Below are 21,349 nucleotides of genomic sequence, written 5' to 3' on the forward strand. Positions count from 1 at the left end.
TGAACTCTGGACCTGGGCACTGTCCCTGAGCTTCTTTTGGCTCAAGGCAAGGGCTCTACGACTTCAGCCACAGTGTCACTTCCAGCTTTCTTGAGTAGTTTATTGGAGATAAGAGTCTTCCAGAGTTTCCTGCCCAGTCTGGCTTCAAATCTCAATCCTCAGATCCCAGCCTCCTGATTAGTTAGGATTACAGGCATGAGTCACTGGTGTCTTGCTTAAATTAGGTGTATTTTAAAAAACAACATTTTTTTTGTTATTGTTATTTTAGTTTATACATAGTCTTGTTATACAATCCAGACTGGCCTCAAATTTATGATACTCTTGTTTCAGCCTCCCAAGTGTTGAGATTACAGGCACTGACAACCATAGAATGCCTGAATCAAAAGAATACTTCTTTCTTTTATATTAAAACAAAATAAATAATCCCTATTAACTAGTACCACACTATGCAATGTACTATTCTAACATTATATATCAAATTTATCCAGAAAAAGACTATTATGACACTATTTTTGGATTATTGTATTTTACACAATTACATCATAATTGATACAGTTTGAAGGAAAGTCAAATTATACAAAGTTTACAATACTTTTAATATAACATTAACTTTAGAGTACAATTACAAGAAGAAAGTAATATAAAAACTAATGTGTAAGCTTTTCTTTAAAATTTGTTTTATAAAAACATTGAGAACACTCAGGAATCCTAAGCAAGTGATTTAGAGATCTGACCTTTTGATGAGCTTTCTTTTAGTCATTGTTGCTGTAAAAATTAGGAAGGAACTGTACATAATATTTGTTAAAACACAGTAAAATATGACCACAAATATAAAAAAGCATTTTGAGTAATTCCCTAATCCACAATAAAATAAAAATGACGAAAGTAAAGAACAAACTTAAGTAATAGCATGATTCAATAAGAATGGAAGAAAAAAGGATTGTCATGTTCCAGGGTCTAAAAAAATTCTTCACTCTGTGAAAGATATACTGATTTTCTTTTCTGTAGAAATTTGAGCAAGCCATGGTTTTTATAGATAAAATCTTCTGAATGTTTTCAAGACTTGCTATAAATTTTTGTATTATCTATTTATTTATGTCCAAGAATGGTACTTTCACTGAATGCATTAGAAGCTTAGTCTGTGTCTTATATGTGCTGGAAGTTACAAGAAGAGCTCAGGCTAGTCTGTTATAGCTACCATAAATTTCTCACTCTCAAGACCAATTCATTTCTAGGAGTGAGAAGAGGCAGGGAGGGAAACTGTTCTCACTTAGATCAATATGGGGGATTTTGAATATAGAAAAACCTCATACTCAATTGTCTGTGAACAAAACAGGAAGTTCAGTGGCTACTTCTCTTGTCTGGAGGAATTATTCCTGCCCACTCTTGTCACTTCACTGGAGAAGGATCCATGTAGGGGGGTTTTCTAGACCCTGTTTACACATAATAGAGGCCAGATGCTGAGCATGAGGTCAAGAAATGACCAGAGGTTAGCAAGAAAATGATTTGGATGTTCTGAGCTGCTGTGATTTCTATTTATCAAGAAAGCATTGCATGATTTGCTTAGAGTTTATGGAGAAAAAAAAATTGGAGTGATGACTCTGTGGTAGGACTTGAAGAGGGATGAGAAGGGTTTGGAAAAGCAGCTGATAGTCTTCTCAACAAGAAAAGCTGAAAGATCACATGCTAAGAATTACCTTACTTGATCTTTTCCAACTCTTCCTCATTAGCATTGTCTGTAAATGAAATAAAGCAGTTCATTATCTTTTCACTAAAGTACAGAACAGGGAAGTTATTGTTTTCTAGAGGAGACATAACATTTATTAGCTGTTTAAATAGCAAACTGCTTTGAGCAACAGCTTACACAAGACAAGACTTGTTCTCACATACACACAGCTAGAAACACCTTTAACATTCAGACACTCTTTCTGGTGAGAGTTCATTTGCTTTATTCTTTATAGGAAGACATGGGACAGTATAGTTTCTACTGAAAGGATGCTTTACTGACTAGAAGAAATACACCGAGTGGAAGTTAAAGTGTACATTTGACTCTGGTGAGTTTATAAGAAACTTTTTTTCTTCAATCACATTCACAGTCTGCCTTTGGTATGTTCTTATAATTGTCCCTGCTTCCAGTTAATCTTTGTATCATGGCCTACAGCTGGGAAAAATGCTACATATTAGTCATATGATGGATATTAATGCATCTTTCTGATAAACCTTTAGCAAAACATTCCCTTTGAGTTACACTGTGTTTAGTAAGAGGTATTCATGTCTAATAAATTCCTGGAGAAATTCATTGCTGTTTGGCATTAGTAATGTCAATGAGAAAGCCTGAAGAGTTAAAAAAAATCCTCTCCGCTGTTAGAACATTCTCAATGACCAATTAGCCTTCCTGATTAGCCTATTTATACTGTCACAGTTTTACCACCATATGAATAGTTGCAGTAAAGAGTACAAAATATTTGAGAGAATTTTATAGAAATGCTTGCCATGTTTGTAAGTGTAGAAAGTGCACTAGTGTCTTTTTTTTTTTTTGGCCAGTCCTGGGCCTTGGACTCAGGGCCTGAGCACTGTCCCTGGCTTCTTCCCGCTCAAGGCTAGCACTCTGCCACTTGAGCCACAGCGCCGCTTCTGGCCGTTTTCTGTATATGTGGTGCTGGGGAATCGAACCTAGGGCCTCGTGTATCCAAGGCAGGCACTCTTGCCACTAGGCTATATCCCCAGCCCTGCACTAGTGTCTTTAAGAACACTATCTCCCTCAGCAAAATTCACTCAAAAGAAGGATCTTTCAGAAACTTCATGGGTTATTAAAACACAAAAGAGAAATAAATTTTCATATAAGACTAAGAACAATTTTGATAAGAACCAAGACAATGGAATTATGTAATGGTTCCAGGGAAGTAAATATAATAACTACAAAATTGTCAAGGATTATACATTTCTTTTTTCTAAAGATAGTGATTTTCTGGCATATACTTTATCTCCATACACTGCATACTAGTGACTGAAACAAGGAAGAGTCATAGCTTTCCTAAGGTTCTAACACTTCCACTGAGATTCCTGAGGCAGGAAACTGCAAAGTATTCTTATCAAGTACTATAGACATATTTTACACTTTCTAAGTACTAAGTTATAGTTTATTTTGAAACAACAGATTCAAATACTAGGCTGTAGATATGGACACACAGTGGCAGTGTACTAGGTATAGTTGGGCCAGTGTCAAATGAACCACTGCTGTCACCTACACCACGAGTACTACCATCACTTCCGTCAGCATCATCAAAAGACAACTGGAAACCAAATTATTCAGTGATATACCACATTCATAAAAACTGGCCACTTACATCAGATGATAAACATTCAACTTTCTCAAAAAGTTGAATTTCAATGGAAATTCACTGCCTGTTAATTACTAGAAACAACTCTTGGAACAAATCCGTTAAGAACAATTAAGATAAACAAGTAAAAATGTAAAATCACATAACCTCTAATCTTCTGTCACCATCGTTTAGAATCTAAGAATCTTATAAATTCTAGCCTATAAGAAATAATAGCTGGAAAGAGGGGCTTTAGGTCATTCTGAAGAGTGGAATCTCATGGAAATCCTTGACATTATTATAAGTACTCACTACTGACTGATATCAACCAGAACTACAGACAATTAACCTTCCATAAATGAAATGAAATTTAGGTCTTATGTTTTTCCTGTATCTCAAAAATAGACTTTTAGAAGCAGGCTGTATGGCTTTCCCTTTCAGATTGGGAAAAGGATATAAACAAGGTATATATTTAAGTATAAATATGAAGGATGGGCCAGCTATGAGGATCAGTTCATTATTTTCCTGACTCAGTATCCAATATAAGATCCAGTGATTCTCAAGATGCTCCTAAGTTTTGTAACAAGATTTCTGCTTCTTTTAACCAAACCTACCTGCTAAGCAATGGGTTAAATACTACATACCTAGCACCCAAATTTCTATTTTTGATTATTTATTTAGTTTGTTTTCAATTTTTAGAGGAGACTCAATAAAATGAGGGAATAGTAGTAAAGTTAAAAAGCAAATAATGTGATATGGCATTAACACTGGTATTTTTGTAATGTGTGATATTCATGAGAGAAGAAAGGGGAATGTTAGAGATAGGCAATGAAGCAAATTCTAGAAAAATAAAATTTAATTTTTGCTTTATGCTCTAAACTTCAGCTGAGAAACATATGAATTAATTTTGAAGTTATCAGTATTATTTTTATAATACAATGTAAATTATTTAATATCAACTCAACTGTCATTGAGGACAATAAAAAGAATGAGTAACTTAAAAACAACAGAGCTATAAAATTATTTTAAATAATAGTACTATACTGCTAATGTACATACCAAAATATCATAGAATGATTAGTGTATATATCTTACAAAACATTCACATTCCATCTTTTATCAGAAGATACCTCTTCAACTTTTGGTTGTGTAATAATTCTGAATAATATACAAATTAAGCCAAACTAAAAAAAATAATCCACCAAGGATGAACTAAGATCAATTCATATGTTTCTTAGGTTTTCTGGTTTTGTTTTTTTTTTAGCATTAGCCACACAATTTGTATTTCAAGGTTATATAAGAGAGTGTGTAACACAAACAACTCACTTTTATTTCACAAATTTTCCAGTGAAGAAAGCTGTGGATTGAACTCTGCTAGAAAAAGAGCCAGAAAGAACTCAAACGCACTATCGGATGTGAATACCGTGTTTAGGATAGACAAATATGCACTTCACATTTTGACAGATTTCAAAACAGGACATGCGATCAAAGCAGATGAGAGCTGCACCATGCAACGCATCAGCAAGCTGCCAGGGGAGGGGGGTGGTCTTGTGCACACGATGCTGGAGACTTAACAATCGAGGCAAATATGTCTATTCACATCTGGAACTTTTTTTTTTTTAGTATCAATCATGAGCTCAATGGAGAAGATTTTAACACTGGCATCTATGAAGCATATCTGCTATTATTCACTCTCCATTTCTTAAATCACTGTCTTTAGACGTTACATGTTTTCAGAGGCGTAGTAGAGTCAGTAAATTGACAGATTTTTTCCAGCTTATTCTTTCATTTTACTGATTTCCAGAAGTGCAATCCACAGAAGAAGAAATCATCTCAACTGCATTATTCATGGGATGTATTGTCAGTATTTAACAGCATTAAAATCTCACAAAATAACTGATTTAGATTCAACTTCCTGTTGAAATGTTGGGACTTATTTATGACTTGACTTTTCCATTCTTTATTTCAGTACATGTAAAATATTTTTGGCCAAGTTTTGTAAACATAGGAATAAAAATATATAGTTTTTGAATGAAAGTCTTCTAAGTTATTTTTGAGCTAATACCAAAAGGGAATGAACCCTTCTTATCATTTCACTGTGTGAAACTCAATGCAAATTCATACCTCTCTTCTGTACATCATTCATGTGATATGGGACTATAAAGTATTCAGTAGTTGATTTCTGGTTTGCTGAATTTTGATTGTGAGAGATTAGTATGCTATTTTCACTGAAGCTGTTATTCTGTATTTAAGGCACAGGAAAAATTTAATTTGAAGAAATATTAGATCTATGATTGTTTTAACAGAAATTCAAGTGTTTCACAGAAAAATATATTTAGCTAACAATATCCATGCTACAAAATGAAGAAAATGCATGAAGTGGCATATTTACTATTACATATGCATAGAAAATGCATAGTGACATATTTACATATTTACTAATCATTAGAATTCCTGAGAAGAACAAGGTATCTTGATTTGAAGCACATTATCATTAACAGAGCTTTCAAAATGAAATTAGATCATTATTTAACGACAACTTAATGTTATTTGTGACAACCTCAGGGATGTTAATTTAGAAGAAAAGTATCTTTAAAATACCTTCCCCAGCCCACTGAAACTTCCTTTCAAATACTCAAAAAGATACACAATGAAAAACCACTAGTTTTGAGAGAAATCATAATGAGCGGGTTCTATAAGCTAATTTATAATCTAACAAAACAAATATCAAGAAGTTGGAACTTAAGGTGTCAGAGGGAGTGAGACAAACAAGAGGGGTAGATGAATGAAAAGAGGAAGGGTGGAAGAAGGCAGTCATAAATATAAGTATATACAGACATATACATGTATGCATGTACAAATGTACACACACGTGTGTATATGCATACACTCATATTTGAAAAAGGAACTATGAAAAATGAGGGAATGTGTGGGGTTGAAGGAGATGGGAAAGAATAATGCAAGGGGTGACATTGATCAAAATGCATTGTATTCATAAACCTACAGATTGAATTGAAACCCCTTTGTACAATTAATTAAAGATGATAATGACGCTAAAAATTAAAGCAAAAAGAAGTTCTGTATATTATATAATACTATATATGACACAGATATGTATGTGTACATATCTATACATATATCCCTGCCCCCATGTTGGATGTAGGTGAAATACTGGCATCCTTAAGGACAGATGACAGTAAAGATGGTTTGGATTTGAGAGGAGATGAACTATGAATGAGTTTGTGTGTCTGGAACAGAAGTTACAAGTGAGGAAACATATGTTGCTTGTTAGAGAACCTTGAAATCTTCTCACTAGGAGTTCCATTTAATTAGTGAAATCCACAAGTTACTGAAGAAGTAGAAGAGGAGGATTTTACTGAACCTAACACAAGGCTTAGTAGATGAGTAATAAGTTTTATTACTCATAAATTGCACATATTTGTAGGTATCATGAAATAATTTTATGCATCGAAACATTGTTTATTGTTCAAATTGGGACAGGTTTTCCTATTTCCTCAAATACTTACCATTTTTCTTTCTTTCTTTTCTTTTCCTTTTTTTGGCTAGTCCTGGGCCTTGAACTCAGGGCCTGAGCAACTGTCCCTGGCTTCTTTTTGCTTAAGGCTAGCACTCTGCCATTTGAGCCACAATGCCACTTCTGGCCGTTTTCTATATATGTGGTGCTGAGGAATAGAATCCAGGGCTCCGTGCATATGAGGCAAGCACTCCTGCCACTAGGCCATTTTCCAAGGCCCTTAGAAAAACATTTAAAACTCTTTCTGCTAGCTCTTGGAATACACAGAACATTAAAAAAATAATCTAGAATCACTGCTGTTGTGCAGTAGCACATCAGAATTCTTGTTTCCATTTAACTGCAACATTGTACCCTTGACCAACCTTTTCTGTCCCTCTTAGATTCTTCCCGGCCTCAGGAAACCCGTTTTTCTCTCAACTTCTATGAGATAAACGTCTATGAGACAAACTTCTCTAGGTTCCTTGTTCAAATTTTCAAAATCTAATACCCAGGGTTGTTAAATAAAATAAGTCATTTTCAGTATCTTAAAGAAGTTGCAATTGAATAACAAGTTAGGCCAAATAAATAGAGAAAAATTTAAAAGCTACTTATATGTAGTTGCTGGTAATTTTCATCGTGTAAAACAAACTTAGAAACCAAGCTTCAAATCTAGCATATTAGAAAGGCAAGGATATTGGGTCTCAGTAGGATTTCCTATAGAGCATTTTATAAAACTTTCTTCTGCCTCCCCAGCTGGCTCGTCTATAGCCATCCCATTGCTGCGGTCATTGATCACATCCGTGAAGACGAACTAGACAGCCACACAGATCGCTCTTCTCTCTGCCTCCTTATGTGTGACCAATGTCAGCATGAGCAGTGATAGGGTGTTTCCAGCATGAGGCTGACTCTGGTACAGACCTCATCCATTGATGAGTCTTGGCTGAACCACTTCATTCTCTAAAGAAGAATCAGGAGAGAGTCGCAAACAAGATGTTTTCCAGTCTATGAACAGAATAAATCCAGTGCTATCTGATTCTCTGAAAATAAGGCGGTGAGTGGAAACTACATGGAAATTCAGGAATGATTTTTAAAGTCTAGTCTCATCCAAGGGATTTAAATTAAAGAAATGGTATGAGGATTTTAGGAGGAAATTCTATGTGAAAGGTAAAGGTGGTTGGAGAGAGATGGGTAGGAGAAAAAAGGATTGAAAGAAGATAAATTAAAATCAGAATTTAGATATATAGCATTCACATAACCCATCTGGTTTTTCATGCTTATATTTGAAAAATTGTTGACAAATCCTGGTTACTATAATATTTCTAGATTTTTTTTATAATCAGAATTTTTTAATGTCTAAATATATTTGAGCAGTCATGGAGACTGAAAAAAAATTTGTGAAGATTGTAGAAGAAAAGATAAAGTTGAGAACTAATTGGTTATGTGCTTCCATATATTTCTGTCTAATTTTGAGAAACTCAGCAACTTCAGTATAAGTCCTCTTTATACTAACTCAATCTTTCAAACATTCAGCTCAATGTTAGACTACTTAATAAAGATTCTTGTAATATAAAAACTCAACAGACTATTCATTGTCATCAACTCACTCAGATAACTACAGCAGCTGCCATACCATTCCAATATCCACTTGTGAGTGTGGATGTGTGGAATACAAAGGCCTTAAGCACTTAAGTTTGTTTCTGAAGTATGATACTTAATTAAAATAACAAAGAACACTAACATAGTAATATTATATCACCAAGTCTTGTTGACTTTTTTAACCTCCTACAGGTAAACTTGCCAATTTCCCTCCATTTCTGCCTCTGAGAGTTCTAATCCAAACCTTTATCATCTCTCACTTAGATTTTTTTTCAAATTTTTATTATCAAACTGATGTACATCTCACTTAGATTTTTGCAAGAGCCTCCTAATTGGTCTCCAAGCATGCATTCTTAGCTCTTCAATCTGTTTTGTACCGTGTAAGCACAGAGATATTTTCAACAGACAAAACGATTACAATCACTTCCCATTTGCAGAGTGTTCAGTGGTAAATTGTTGTGCTTTGGGGAAAGATCAGAAACCTTAAACTGGACAATAGGCACCCCACACTCAGGCCTTCTCCCTTCCCCTCCAGTGTCCTATTCACGGTGAACTATGCACCAGGATCGCCCACACTCTCCTGGATTCTGCGTTCTCTAAACTCCAACACCTACTCAACGCTTCAAATGCAGTATGATTTTCCTAGCCATGGGGCTTTTGCATATATTCTTTCCTCTATTTGAACTACTTCTCTGCTAGATTGTTTCTTAATTGTTTGGTTTGTTTTCATCTTTTTAACTTGTATTTGCATGTCATCTTCAGTTCGTATTTGAATTTTTTTAGAGAATCCCTGTTCCCTTGACTAAAAATGTTCCTATTCAGAATACTGTTACAAAGTCATGGTGGTTACTTTATGCTTCTTTCAGTGATTATATGATTCTGGAGTTCTGAACTGAGTATTGATTATATGATAACCTAAGTATCCAGCATGGGAAATGGTATTCAGTAGCCTCTTGATGAATACCAGGATTCTTTGAATAATGCACAAAATGGGTATTTACAACTTATTCATATGTATTGACTAGCCAGACAGAATTTACTTCCTGGCTTGTGGGGAGAATAATCACGTCTTTGGAACTGGTAACTTTGGAATGATGAACATCCTTTTCTCAATATTCACTGTCAAAGTTTTTCTATCTATTCTTCCATCTGCACAATTCACCAAGTACGCACAGTAGGGAATACTTGGCAACACTTGTTGAAATAGAAACATTTCATTGTTGTAATTATTTTCAACATGTCATGTGAAACCATCAAAAACAAAAGAACATTTCTTTCTCAGTGAGTAAATTATAAATATTTCACTCATCCTTAACAGAGCTTAAATTTGTGAACTCACTGGTTACTTTAAAAAACTAATAGAAATACAATGCCTTTCAGGGATGAATTGTTTCAATTAATTCAAAATACTTTCAAATTTGAAGTTGGATTTTGGTAGTTTTACTTGAAATTGAGGGAGGCGATACATATCAATTTTTGTCATGTATTATTTTCAGACAGAAATGCATATATTGCTGGAATGGAGTGTTTGAACTTGCTTAAAATATTATGTCTCCTACACAAAATGTGTTACAATTAAGGCTATTGTAGTTCCCAGGTCCATGAATATACACAGAGGTAAATTGTGTCAGAAATTGCAGTGGCAAGCAGACTGATGGGGGTCAAACCTGACCTAGTTCAATGCCACTTCAGTGGAGTAGAGTAATTGGCTCCTGTATATCCCTTGTTAGTTTCTCCGAGCAGCATGGTGTGCAAGGAAGTGCAAAGAGCTAGTGCTGAAAAAATGGGTAAAATAAATATGGAAACCCATCAAGAAGATGAAAGGTACTTGATTCTCATTCAGTAAACAAACACCAGCAAGCAGAAACTCTGTTATAATTCCATCTCATTTTCTTTATATGGCACACCTGATCATAAAATCAAACTAGTAGTGTCTGGGTACTTCACTTGGAATTCCAACAATTCCATTCACTCTAAATGTATTCCCTGATTGAATACAATCTTTGCCTACAGTATAACATGTCTTAGGTTGAGAAATAAAATCATAAAACAGTACAAATCTATTTTATAACGAGAGGTTCTGATCTGGAGTGTGGAATAAGAAATTTGAGTTGGGAAATAAAAAAGCATGGACTAGCAATACTCAGGATACTCACAGAGACAAAGAACAGGCCAGACTGCCCTGTGCAGCTTCTCTTTATTATGACATCTGGGACAAAAAAGCTCACAATACTTGAACAAGTGAGTGTAAGAAAGAGCTCCTATTAGGCAGTGGGGGAACTTACCACATCCCTAGGTTCTCCTTCTTTAGGGCTAAGGATGACAGAGAGCAAGATGACTCCAAGATCATGGTCAGGATAATGGGGATCTTTCAGAGGTAGGGTCACATCTGTGGACCTGTGATAGAGAAAAATATTTAGATTTTGAATGGTCATTCAATGACTAAGCCAAAAGTCTTTGGCAGAAGGAGGGCATCATAGAAGTAATGAATCAAATATCCTCAGTATTTGAGATAAGAACCATGAAATAGGATCTAGTCATTAGTGGGTAGAATGTATTAGTAACCACAGTAATTTTTTGTGTGTAGTGGTCATATATTTTCTACTCCATTTGGTTTTAAGTTAGGGATACTCAGACATATTATTGTACAGTACACGTAAGTGTACATATATAACAACTTTTGTTGTCTTTAGGTGGTTTGCTTGGAATCCATGGATTTCAAGGTCTACTGTGGGTAGTAGCACAAATTTTTATGTGGGCATTATCCTATGCCTACTCTATTGATTTACATATATACTGAAATGGAACATTATATGAGTTTATAGAAGGGTAAATTGATTTATACATAGTTTTAAGGAAAATATAGTTATCTAATTACATAAAGTTAAGTAATGCATCAAAATATACCCTAGAGCCGGTTGCCGGTGGCTCATGCCTGTGCTCCTAGCTACTCAGGAGGCTGAGATCTGAGGACTGTGGTTCAAAGCCAGCCCAGGCAGGAAAGTGTGGGACTTATATCTCCAATTTACCACCAGAAAACTGGAAGTAGCGCTGTGGCTAAAAGTGATAGAGCACTAGCCTTGAGCTGAAGAGCTCAGGGACAGCACCCAGGCCTAGAGTTCAAGCCCCATGATGGAACACACACACACACACACACACACACACACACACACACACACACACACACCACTTGTATATACTCCTTTAACTTCCCTAATTATGCCATATATTTTTCAGTTAAAATTATTTTCCACCAACAACTCTGACAGAGAAGAAAAGAAATGTGTGCTTTGAAATTAAATCATATAATCTGTATATCCTAATGCAGACTTGAGAGAGAGAGAGAGAGAGAGAGAGAAAGAGAGAGTAATTGTAGCTTTTGTAGAAGAAGAATTTGGTCTGTTCTACTTTGAGCTCAGTGTTCGTAGTAATGAGCTGCATCATTTATTCCAGATCTTAGGAAACTTTCACTACAGGTGGTAAGCCAGCAAGTCAACTAAGTTCTATTCTTAGGGAAAGCGCTAGTTTTAGGCTTTATGATGGGATGAAGAATGTATAGAGGACAGAAAAGGCTTTTTTTTTCCAGTCAGAGGCAAAATCTGACCACTGGAAGATCATAAGCCACCTCTGTGTTCCAACTTATCTGCATGTTGTACATGTGGCACGCAAGGGGGTTGTCTTATTTTTTATTTAGCCACATTAGAGAAAAAGAAATCATAGTCTGGTTCATCACACTGTTTTCCCAATCACTATCTCTTTCACATGATATAACATGATGACCCCAAACAGGAATTCGTTTTCACAATCATCATAGATTTCCTTGTAACTCAGTTCAGCACTAAAGCGTCTTTAAACTATTTTGTTTCTTTCAGCACTATATTCAATTCACAGTTTCTATGCTGAAACACATTTGGAAAACCATTTTCAGGTATAAGAAATGATTAGTACTAGTAAAACTGATATACTTTTACAATCAGTCAAGAAGTAGCAAATAATATAACTGACGAAACACAACTAATATGTCTCTTCTTTTAAAACACTTCTTAATTAACTAGAAATGGCAAACTGGTGAGGGTAACTGGTGTTAGTGAAATCAGGTCCTACCATGAGTTCCTGTGATAACAGAGTAGCTATTCTTTTTTTTTTTTTTTTTTTTTTGGCCAGTCCTGGCCTTGGACTCAGGGCCTGAGCACTGTCCCTGGCTTCTTCTTGCTCAAGGCTAGCACTCTGCCACTTGAGCCACAGCTCCCCTTCTGGCCATTTTCTGTATCTGTGGTGCTGGGGAATCGAACCCAGGGCCTCATGTATACGAGGCAAGCACTCTTGCCACTAGGCCATATCCCCAGCCCCCAGAGTAGCTATTCTAAAGCAAAGTGCATGGGTTTTATTTCGTAGATAGTTGCTTGACTTTTGCATGCACAATTATGTGCACATACTTAATCTTCTTTATGCCTTACCTGATCCATCTGAGCAACATGAGATTGAGAAATGTACCTTTTATCTCTATTTTTTTGGCGCTAAGCCCAATTCAAAGGGATAGAGCATTTTTTATAAGGCAGTCAAGGATAAACTATGATTCTCACTGGTCAGGTGAGAAAGATGCACTTCAAGAAGACTGGCTAGTCTGAAGCCCCACAGATATAAGTGACAGAGTAGGACATGCAATCTAGACTAATTCCTATTTTACAGGCCCAGCTGTATAGCAAGGTATTATGACAACAGAAGTTACCTGTTTAACTCCAGTTGAGTGAGATCCAGAAAGGCTGAGCCCATAAAGTCATCCTGAAGTCCAAAATCATAGTCAAACACCTACAAAGCCAAAGATAAGTCAATGTTCAGTTTCAATTGAAAAACCTCTTGACTATTAAATACCAGTTGCTGATGTCACTAAAACAATGAAATTTGTTGATATTTGGTTTTTAAAAATCATCTGTATGTTCTTTGAAGTGTTAGGGTCTCATGAAACATTCAAAATAAATCACATTTTTATATTTAACATTTTAATACAATTGATTTATATAAAATAAGTTTTAAGGAAGATAAACCCAAATGAAATAAAATACTGTAAATCTTCAAAAAATGTAGGAAACACAGAATACTGACTATCTAGCTGCCAGTAGCTCATGCCCATAATCCTAACTACTCAATAAACTGGTGTCTGAGAGGTATGGTTCAAAGCCAGCCTGGGCAAGAAAATCTGTGAGACTCTTGTCTCCAATTAACCAGCAAAAAGCTGGAAGCAGAGCTTCTTCTTTGAAGGTACTGGGGTTGAACTCAGCATGTGGATGGATGAGCTGGACTACCAGACTCTCCAGGATATGAGATTCCACAAGCCCAAGAGAGTCAATAGCCCAGCATTTCTGTACTAAATTATTGGCACAGCAGTTTGGAAGCACAACGCAGAGTCAATATTATGTACAGTTGACCCTAACCACTTAATGCATTTTTTCCCTCTAGTACAGGTATACTTCAAGTTAAAAAACTGAATAGGCAAAAATTTGATTTTAAGTAAAAAGACAAATACTCACTATTACAAAAGGATTCTTAGATTGGAGAGTCATGAAGGAATTTATTTAAGTAGTTAGCTTCCCTAATGCTTTTTATATTATTCCATTTTCAGTCATGTGATTTACATACTACCTTTCAGGTGTACATTTATTGAAGAAGGCTCAGCACTTGTGTAATAAATGTTCTCCTTGATCAATTGCACATCTGAGCTTTGTCACAGTGAGGCTCAGTGGCATCATGTGCAAACACTGCACATCTTAGGCAGCTGATATCTCTGTCCTTTCAGGTCCCTGCAGTAGTGTATCCTATATATACAAACCATGCCAAAACATAGATTCCTTGTGTACTATTCCAATAATCTTTGTCAGGCTAGGACAAGATAGGTGACATAAAATCATTGAGCATACTTGTAGCATACCCACATAAAAGGTGAAAAATCTGTAAATCCGGTGAATTATTAAAGATAACCCAACTGCGTGATTCAAAATCCAAACTCTCTTTATGCTCAGGATGAGTCTTCTTCTAGTTCTATTGCTAGATATTTGCTTTAATTCTCAATTCCTATTCACCAGTAAAAAGTATAAACATGGGAAAAATGGAAACACCAGAATCATATCACTAATGATTAATAAAATCATTAGTTATATTACTTGGTTCTACGTTCTATAAGGCATTTTTAATTATTAATTTACGTTATTGTTATTATAGAGATGATGTAGAGAGGGATTACGATTACGTGAATCAGGTAGTGAGTAAAATGTCTTCTGTTTCCTCACTTTCTCCCAGTTCCTCCCTCCAGTCCCTATCCTTGACTTGTATAGATTACTTTCATCAGTGTCCAGTGAACCCCATTGCTGCACTTTTTCATTCTTTTCCCTCAAGTTCTGTACTTTCCCCAACCTTTCTGAAAATATATACTTGAAGGAAAAGAAGACAGAGTCATAAAAACTAGGCTATACAATAAAAATTAATTTTTTTTCAAAAAAGAGGCCTCAGGCTGGGAATGTGGCCTAGTAGTAAAGTGCTTGCCTAGTATGCATGAAGCCCTGGGTTCAGTTCTTGAACACATACACAGAAAAAGCTGGAAGTGGGTACTGTGGCTCGAGAGGTAGAGTGCTAGCCTTGAGCAAAAAAGAAACCAGGGACAGTGCTCAGGCCCTGAGTCCAAGTCCTAGGACCGCCCTCCCTCCGCTCAAAAAAGAGGTCTCTTGGAGTTTGTTTCAATATGCATATTATTTTATTATACTTAGGCATTGTGTCTTTTGGTTTCTGTCCTAAGAGTATCTTCTTTTGGTCCACTGAGTGAGCATATCTAGAATCCTGTATAGTTTGTCATATCCCAGTGTATTCTAGATTGAATTTCCGTATATCGGAGAGAACATGCACCATTTATCTCTTGGAACTTGGCTTACCTCATTTGTTCTACTTCCATCCATTTCCCTGCAAATGACATAATTTTATTCTTTCCAATGGCTGTGTAAAATTCCATTGTGTATAGGTAGCATATTTTTAGATCCACTCATCTATTGTGGGGCCTATCATGTGTTTCCCTATCTTGGCTACTGTGAATAAGTCTGGCAATGAACATGGATAAGCAGGTGTCTTTGTCATACCTGGTTTATGATGTTCAGGGTAGATGCCTAGAAGTGGTATGGCTGGGCCATAGGGAATGGTATAAATTTAGTTTCTTGAATAACCTCCAGGTTGCTGCCCAGAGTGGTTGTACTAATTTACATTTATAGCACATCCCTGCCAATATTTGTTCCTGATTTTAGGAGAAATGTTTTTAGTTTTTCCTCATTCAGTATGATGCTGGCTGTCAGTCTGTCATTTATAGCCTTTAATATTGTAATGAATATTCATTCTCTTCCTGGCTTCTATAAATCTTTTAACATGAATGTTCATTGTATTTTGTCAAATAATGTCCCTGTATCTATTGGGATGATAATGTGGTTCTTGCCTTTGGCTGTATTGACATGGTGAATTACATTTATTGATTGGTGTATGTTAAACAAGCCTTGTTTCTGTGGGATGAAGCCTACTTGGTCATAATGTATGAATTTTTTTGTGGGTCCTTGAACTCAGTGCCTGGGCTCTGTCCCTGAGCTCAAGGTTAGCATTGTACCACTGAAGTTACAGTGTCACCTCTGGCTTTTTCTGTTTTATGTAGTGCTGGGGAATCAAATTCAGGGCTTCATACATGCTAGGCAAGCACTCTACCACTAATCCATATTCCCAGCCTATAATGTATGAATTTTGAGATTTGTTTCTGGATCCTATTGGTGAATATTTTATCAAAGAACTTTGAATCTGTGTTTCTCAGAGAAACTGGTCTGTAGTTCACTTTTTTGTTGCATCTTTACTTGGTTTGAGGATGAGTGTGCTATTGGCTTCATGGAATGAGTTTGGGATGGATCTATCTAATTCTATTTCATAGAAAAGTTGGAGGAGTAAAGGTGTTAGTTCATCTTTACAAGTTTTATAGAATTCAGCTGTGAATCTGCCTGGGCCTGGACTTTTCCTTGTTGGAGGGCTTCTGATTATTTCCTCAAGCTCAGTATGTTATTGTCTTGTTTGACTAATTTATATTTTCTTGGTACATTAGTCAGTTTGCATGCCTCTCGACTAATCTATCCATTTTTGCTAGGTTTTCCTTCTTGTTGTGGATAGAGATTTTGACAGTAGTCCTTTATAATCATTTGGATTTCTTGGATGTGTTAGAATGTTTCCTGGGGCATCTCTAATTGTATCTCTCCTTTTCTTTGTCAATCTTACTAGTCATCTGTCAATTTTATTAATTTTTCAAAGAACCAGGTTTTTGTTACATTGATTTTATGTATAGTTTTATAGTCTCTGTTTCAGTCATTTCTGCCCTAATTTTTGCTCTCTCCATTTGAGTTTGGTTTATTCTTGTTTTTCTAGAAGATTTAGTTGCACCATGAGGTTTGGTGTTTTTTTGTTTTTACTGGAGCTGTTTGTTTTCTTTATGTGTGTGCTTAGAGCCATAAACTTTCCTCTCAGCACTGTTTTTGCTGTATCCCAGAGGTTCTATTGTGATGTATTTTCATTTTCTTTGAATTGTAAGAAGTTTCTATTTTTTCCCCTTTATTTCTTCTGTGACCCATGTGTTATTCAGTTGTGTGTTATTCAGTCTCTATGTGCTTGGGTGTTTTCAGAAATATGTTTTGTTGTTGAGAAGTAGTTTGATTCCACTGTGGACAGATAGAATGCAATGAGTTATCTCAATCCTCTTGTCTTTGCTTAGGTTCTTTGTCCTATCATATGATCAATTTCAGACAATGTTCCATGAGCTGCTGAGAAGAATGTGAATTGGGTCATTGTTGGGTGGAATACTCTGTAGATCTCTGTGAAGTCCATTTGGGTTATAGTGTCATTTATTTCAATTGAAATATCAAGTGTGCACACAGCTGGCTCTTGTGTCACTTGCCTTATTTAGTTTTTTATTTTGGCAGCTTGCTTTCATTGTTGCCTTATCACTTGGAATGAGAGGAATAATTTCTTTATTAAAATAAAAAGCTATAGGAACTTAAACTAATCTAAAAGTATATTTTAACTATTTTGTGCACTGAATGACAAAATAGGATATTTCCAAGTTGTGTAAAATCTTTTTGAAAAAACCCTGTAAATAGTACAAACAAGTAAGATACATTTTATGCCTTTTTCTCAGAATTAAATATTGTTTTCCTCAATATTTTATTTTGATAGAAAGATTATAGGATATACATTGGCATCTTGATCGTTTGACCACAAATGAAAAGACGGAAGGCTTAGTATTTTCTAACCATATAGTTACAGTTACATTTTCATATATCAGTTGCCATGATATACCAATTTGTCCTCAAAAAGTCTTTTGGGGCAAGATTAATCATCCATCAGGGAAACATGGACATCACAGAATTGAGAATTTTGAGCCTAGTAAGATATTCATTTTTAAATATGGATTTTTGACAACAGAATTTCCACACAGATGAATACTCATTCATGGGGCTGGGGATATGGCCCAGTGGCAAGAGTGCCTACCTCATATACATGAGGCCCTGGGTTCGATTCCCCAGCACCACATATATAGAAAATGGCCAGAAGTGGCGCTGTGACTCAAGTGGCAGAGTGCTAGCCTTGAGCAAAAAGAAGCCAGGGACAGTGCTCAGGCCCTGAGTCCAAGCCCCAGGACTGGCCAAAAAAAAACAAAAAACCAAAAAAACAAAAAAAAAAACTCATTCATGAGCATAAGAGACTAACAGAAGGATCTGGACAATATATGATATGCTTTTGATTAGTTCACTTGGAGTCTTTATAGACAAGAGATCCACAAAGAATTTCATGCAGTAATATCCCTTTGAAGAAACATTACTTTAATGATTCACAGCAGAAGTAATTGAAAAGAAATGCCTCGCTTGTCATGATATCTCTCTCCAGTGATATTAATGGGACAGCATAGCCATATTAACCTCATAGGAAGATCTACTTTCCTTTTTTCTTATTCACATAGTTTTCTTTACCACTGCATCTGCTATAGCTCATCTCTCCTCACTGCCCCTCCAGAAAGAAAATTTCCTTAACAGCCCATTTGTCTTTTATATTTCTCTCTACAATGAGATAATTCACTTTTCTCATGTGGATATTTCTTTCTCTCTAGAGGCTAGGAGAAGAGGAAAGATGTCTGTTACTATAAATTGCTTCCTTATTGGTGGAGGGGAATTAGATATAGACATTTACCAATAATTATGGTGCCATCACACATTAAACAATAGACACAACTTATTCACTCTATTTAATTGATCCTTTTAGCCAACACTTGCTTCCCACCCAAACAACACTGGGCTTTGAAATCAAGTGGTCAACTGTTGTTCCAAACTTGAGCTACTTCTCTTCTCCACCAGTGTTTTGCCTTTAGTGTTTTGTTTTGTTTTGTTTCCAGAAAGAAGTTTGTACTGTTTGCTCAGACAAGCCTTGAACTGTGATCACAGTGCCCATGTTACAGATGCCTGCTTGTTCATTGTAGGGCCTCACTCATGAACTGTTCACCTGGGCTGTTCTTCGGTTGTGATCCCCAACCATACCTGCCTCCCAAGTATGATTACGGGCTTGAGCCACCACACGCAGTCTACCAAGTTACACTTGAAACAATTTCTTACAAAAATAGAGGACATTCTCCATATAATATCTCCCAGAAACATAAAACTGGGCATATAGAGGATACTCTTTTCCTCAGTGTTACAAACTGTATTACTATCAGTATTTTAGTAACACCTAATTTCTGTTTTCTTTCTTTAAATGTGGAAAAAACTATTCGTAATACAATGAAGTTTTGAGGGTGCCCATAGTTTATTGAGAGTCACTAGATGGGATTTTGAAGTCTTGTGTAACAGAGAATTCTGAAAAAGTGGTGGGGCATGTCCAATAGCAGAAACCTAGAAAAAGCTTGGGAAACTGAGTGGATATTAAAACCACAAAAATTTTAATGTTTAGAGATAAGAATTAAATAGAAGTCAGATATGCAAATGAAAAAGAAAATAGAGTCTAAGAAATTAAAAGTGTGAACCCTTAAATTACTTACACATTTCTTTTAAGTTCTTTGTCTTTTTATATTTTACATTTTCATTAGCATAAATTAGTTGTAAAAGGCATTTCACTTTGACATTTCCACAGATGCATATGGTATATCATACTCAAATTCACCCCCTCTCTCTTTTCCCCTAACTTTCCTCCTTGATGGATACAATAACTCAAGACATTCATGGTTCTATTTTCATACATGCAAATGACCTATGTTGGCCATATTCATCTTCATTCACCCTCCCCGTCATTAGACCTTCCTCTTCTTGCTGGTGCCTGCCCTCCACAACACACTGCCAACAGAGCATGCTTTACTTTCTTGGCATTCTGTGTATTAATTGTACCAAGGAGTTTCACCATGGTATTTCAGATATACATATATTCTATTTTAATCAGAACAATGCTATCTATTGCTTTCTCTTTTGCTACCCTCCAATCTCCTACTGATCATCAGTCTTCACTGAGATTTCCTATGCAATCTCCCTACACAGTTGCAACATATTCCAAAATTACTCACCCTTAGAATTTCTATTTCCGGGGCTGGGGATATGGCCTAGTGGCAAGAGTGCCTGCCTCATATACATGAGGCCCTGGGTTCGATTCCCCAGCACCACATATACAGAAAATGGCCAGAAGTGGCGCTGTGGCTCAAGTGGCAGAGTGCTAGCCTTGAGCAAAAAGAAGCCAGGGACAGTGCTCAGGCCCTGAGTCCAAGCCCCAGGACTGGCCAAAAAAAAAAAAAAATAGAATTTCTATTTCCTTCTCCCATTTTCCCCACCTAAACAAATAGGTAGAATCATATTCCCCACCTAAACAAATAGGTAGAATCATATTCCATGTACATATTCTATATATAGACTACACATATATATGTATATGTCCATGACAAGTGTACTCAGGTCTGGCTTCCTCAAATGAGCAAATAGCATTTGGCCTTTTGAGCTTAATTTATCTTATTCAACTAGAGAGTCTTCAATTCTATCCATTTTCCTGAAAATGACATGATTTCACTTCTCTTTATGGTTGAGTAGTATTTCATAGTATATATGCATTATATTTTCTTTATCAATTTTAGAGTATCTTGGATTTCACAAATTGGCCACTGTGAATAGCACTGTGACAACGATAGCTATGCAGGTAACTTTCTTGTCTATTGATTTACCTTCTTTTGGATCTATGCCCAATTATAAAAGGGCCATAAATAGGTCTATTTTCATTTTTTGAGAAAACCTCTACACTGATTTATCAAGGCTATTCAACACCAAGAATATTATTTCTTTCTTTTTTGTTTGTTTGTTTCTTTGGTTTTTCTTCTTTTTGTGCATTTCTTTATTGTTAAAATGGTGTATAGAGGGGTTGCAGTTTCATAGTAAGGCAGTGAGTACATTTCTTATCCAACTTGTTACCTCCTCCCTCAGGGAAAAATAAAGAATCTTGTTTCTTTTCTTCCTACTACAAGCTTCTTGCCTGCAGGTCCTTTCATATCTGATTTGGCCTCTAGTACTGCCTCTATCTTACCTACTTGGAGTCTGGCCAGGTGAAGAATGGTGTTCCAGTGGATGTTGTTTTGTTATGGATCAAGGTTCAACTTGATTTTTAGGATTTTTCTTTAGGATTCTGGTGAACTTGTGTTATCCTCACAGGACTCTTCAGATTTTGCTTTTAAAAATGCTAAGGCTTGAGTTGGACACTGTTGCCTCATGCCTGAAATCCAACTATCCAGGATGCTGATATCTGAGGATCATTATTCAAAACCAGCCACAGGAAATTCCATGAAATTCTCATCTCAAAATAAACACCAAAAAGCCAGAAGTGGAGTTGTTGATCCAAGTGG

General features: G+C 36.0%; 1 protein-coding gene across 11 annotated transcripts in view; it reads right to left on the reverse strand.

Annotated features, from left to right (window-relative positions):
- Mctp1 (multiple C2 and transmembrane domain containing 1) overlaps nt 1-21,349 on the reverse strand; it is a 346,766-nt gene that overhangs the window by 210,294 nt on the left and 115,123 nt on the right. For 7 of the 11 annotated variants that reach the window (XM_048331271.1, XM_048331270.1, XM_048331277.1 and 4 more), the window contains exons 4-6: nt 13,160-13,239; nt 10,716-10,827; nt 1,698-1,736 (exon numbers count right to left, since the gene is read on the reverse strand). In XM_048331271.1, the coding sequence (XP_048187228.1) occupies nt 1,698-1,736; nt 10,716-10,827; nt 13,160-13,239 (231 nt within the window). The remainder of the gene's footprint in view (nt 1-1,697; nt 1,737-10,715; nt 10,828-13,159; nt 13,240-21,349) is intronic. The other 4 variants (XM_048331275.1, XM_048331276.1, XM_048331272.1 and 1 more) reach the window with 1 other exon arrangement.

Source organism: Perognathus longimembris, chromosome 22 (genome assembly GCF_023159225.1).
Source record: "Perognathus longimembris pacificus isolate PPM17 chromosome 22, ASM2315922v1, whole genome shotgun sequence".
NCBI classification, from domain to species: Eukaryota; Metazoa; Chordata; class Mammalia; order Rodentia; family Heteromyidae; genus Perognathus; species Perognathus longimembris.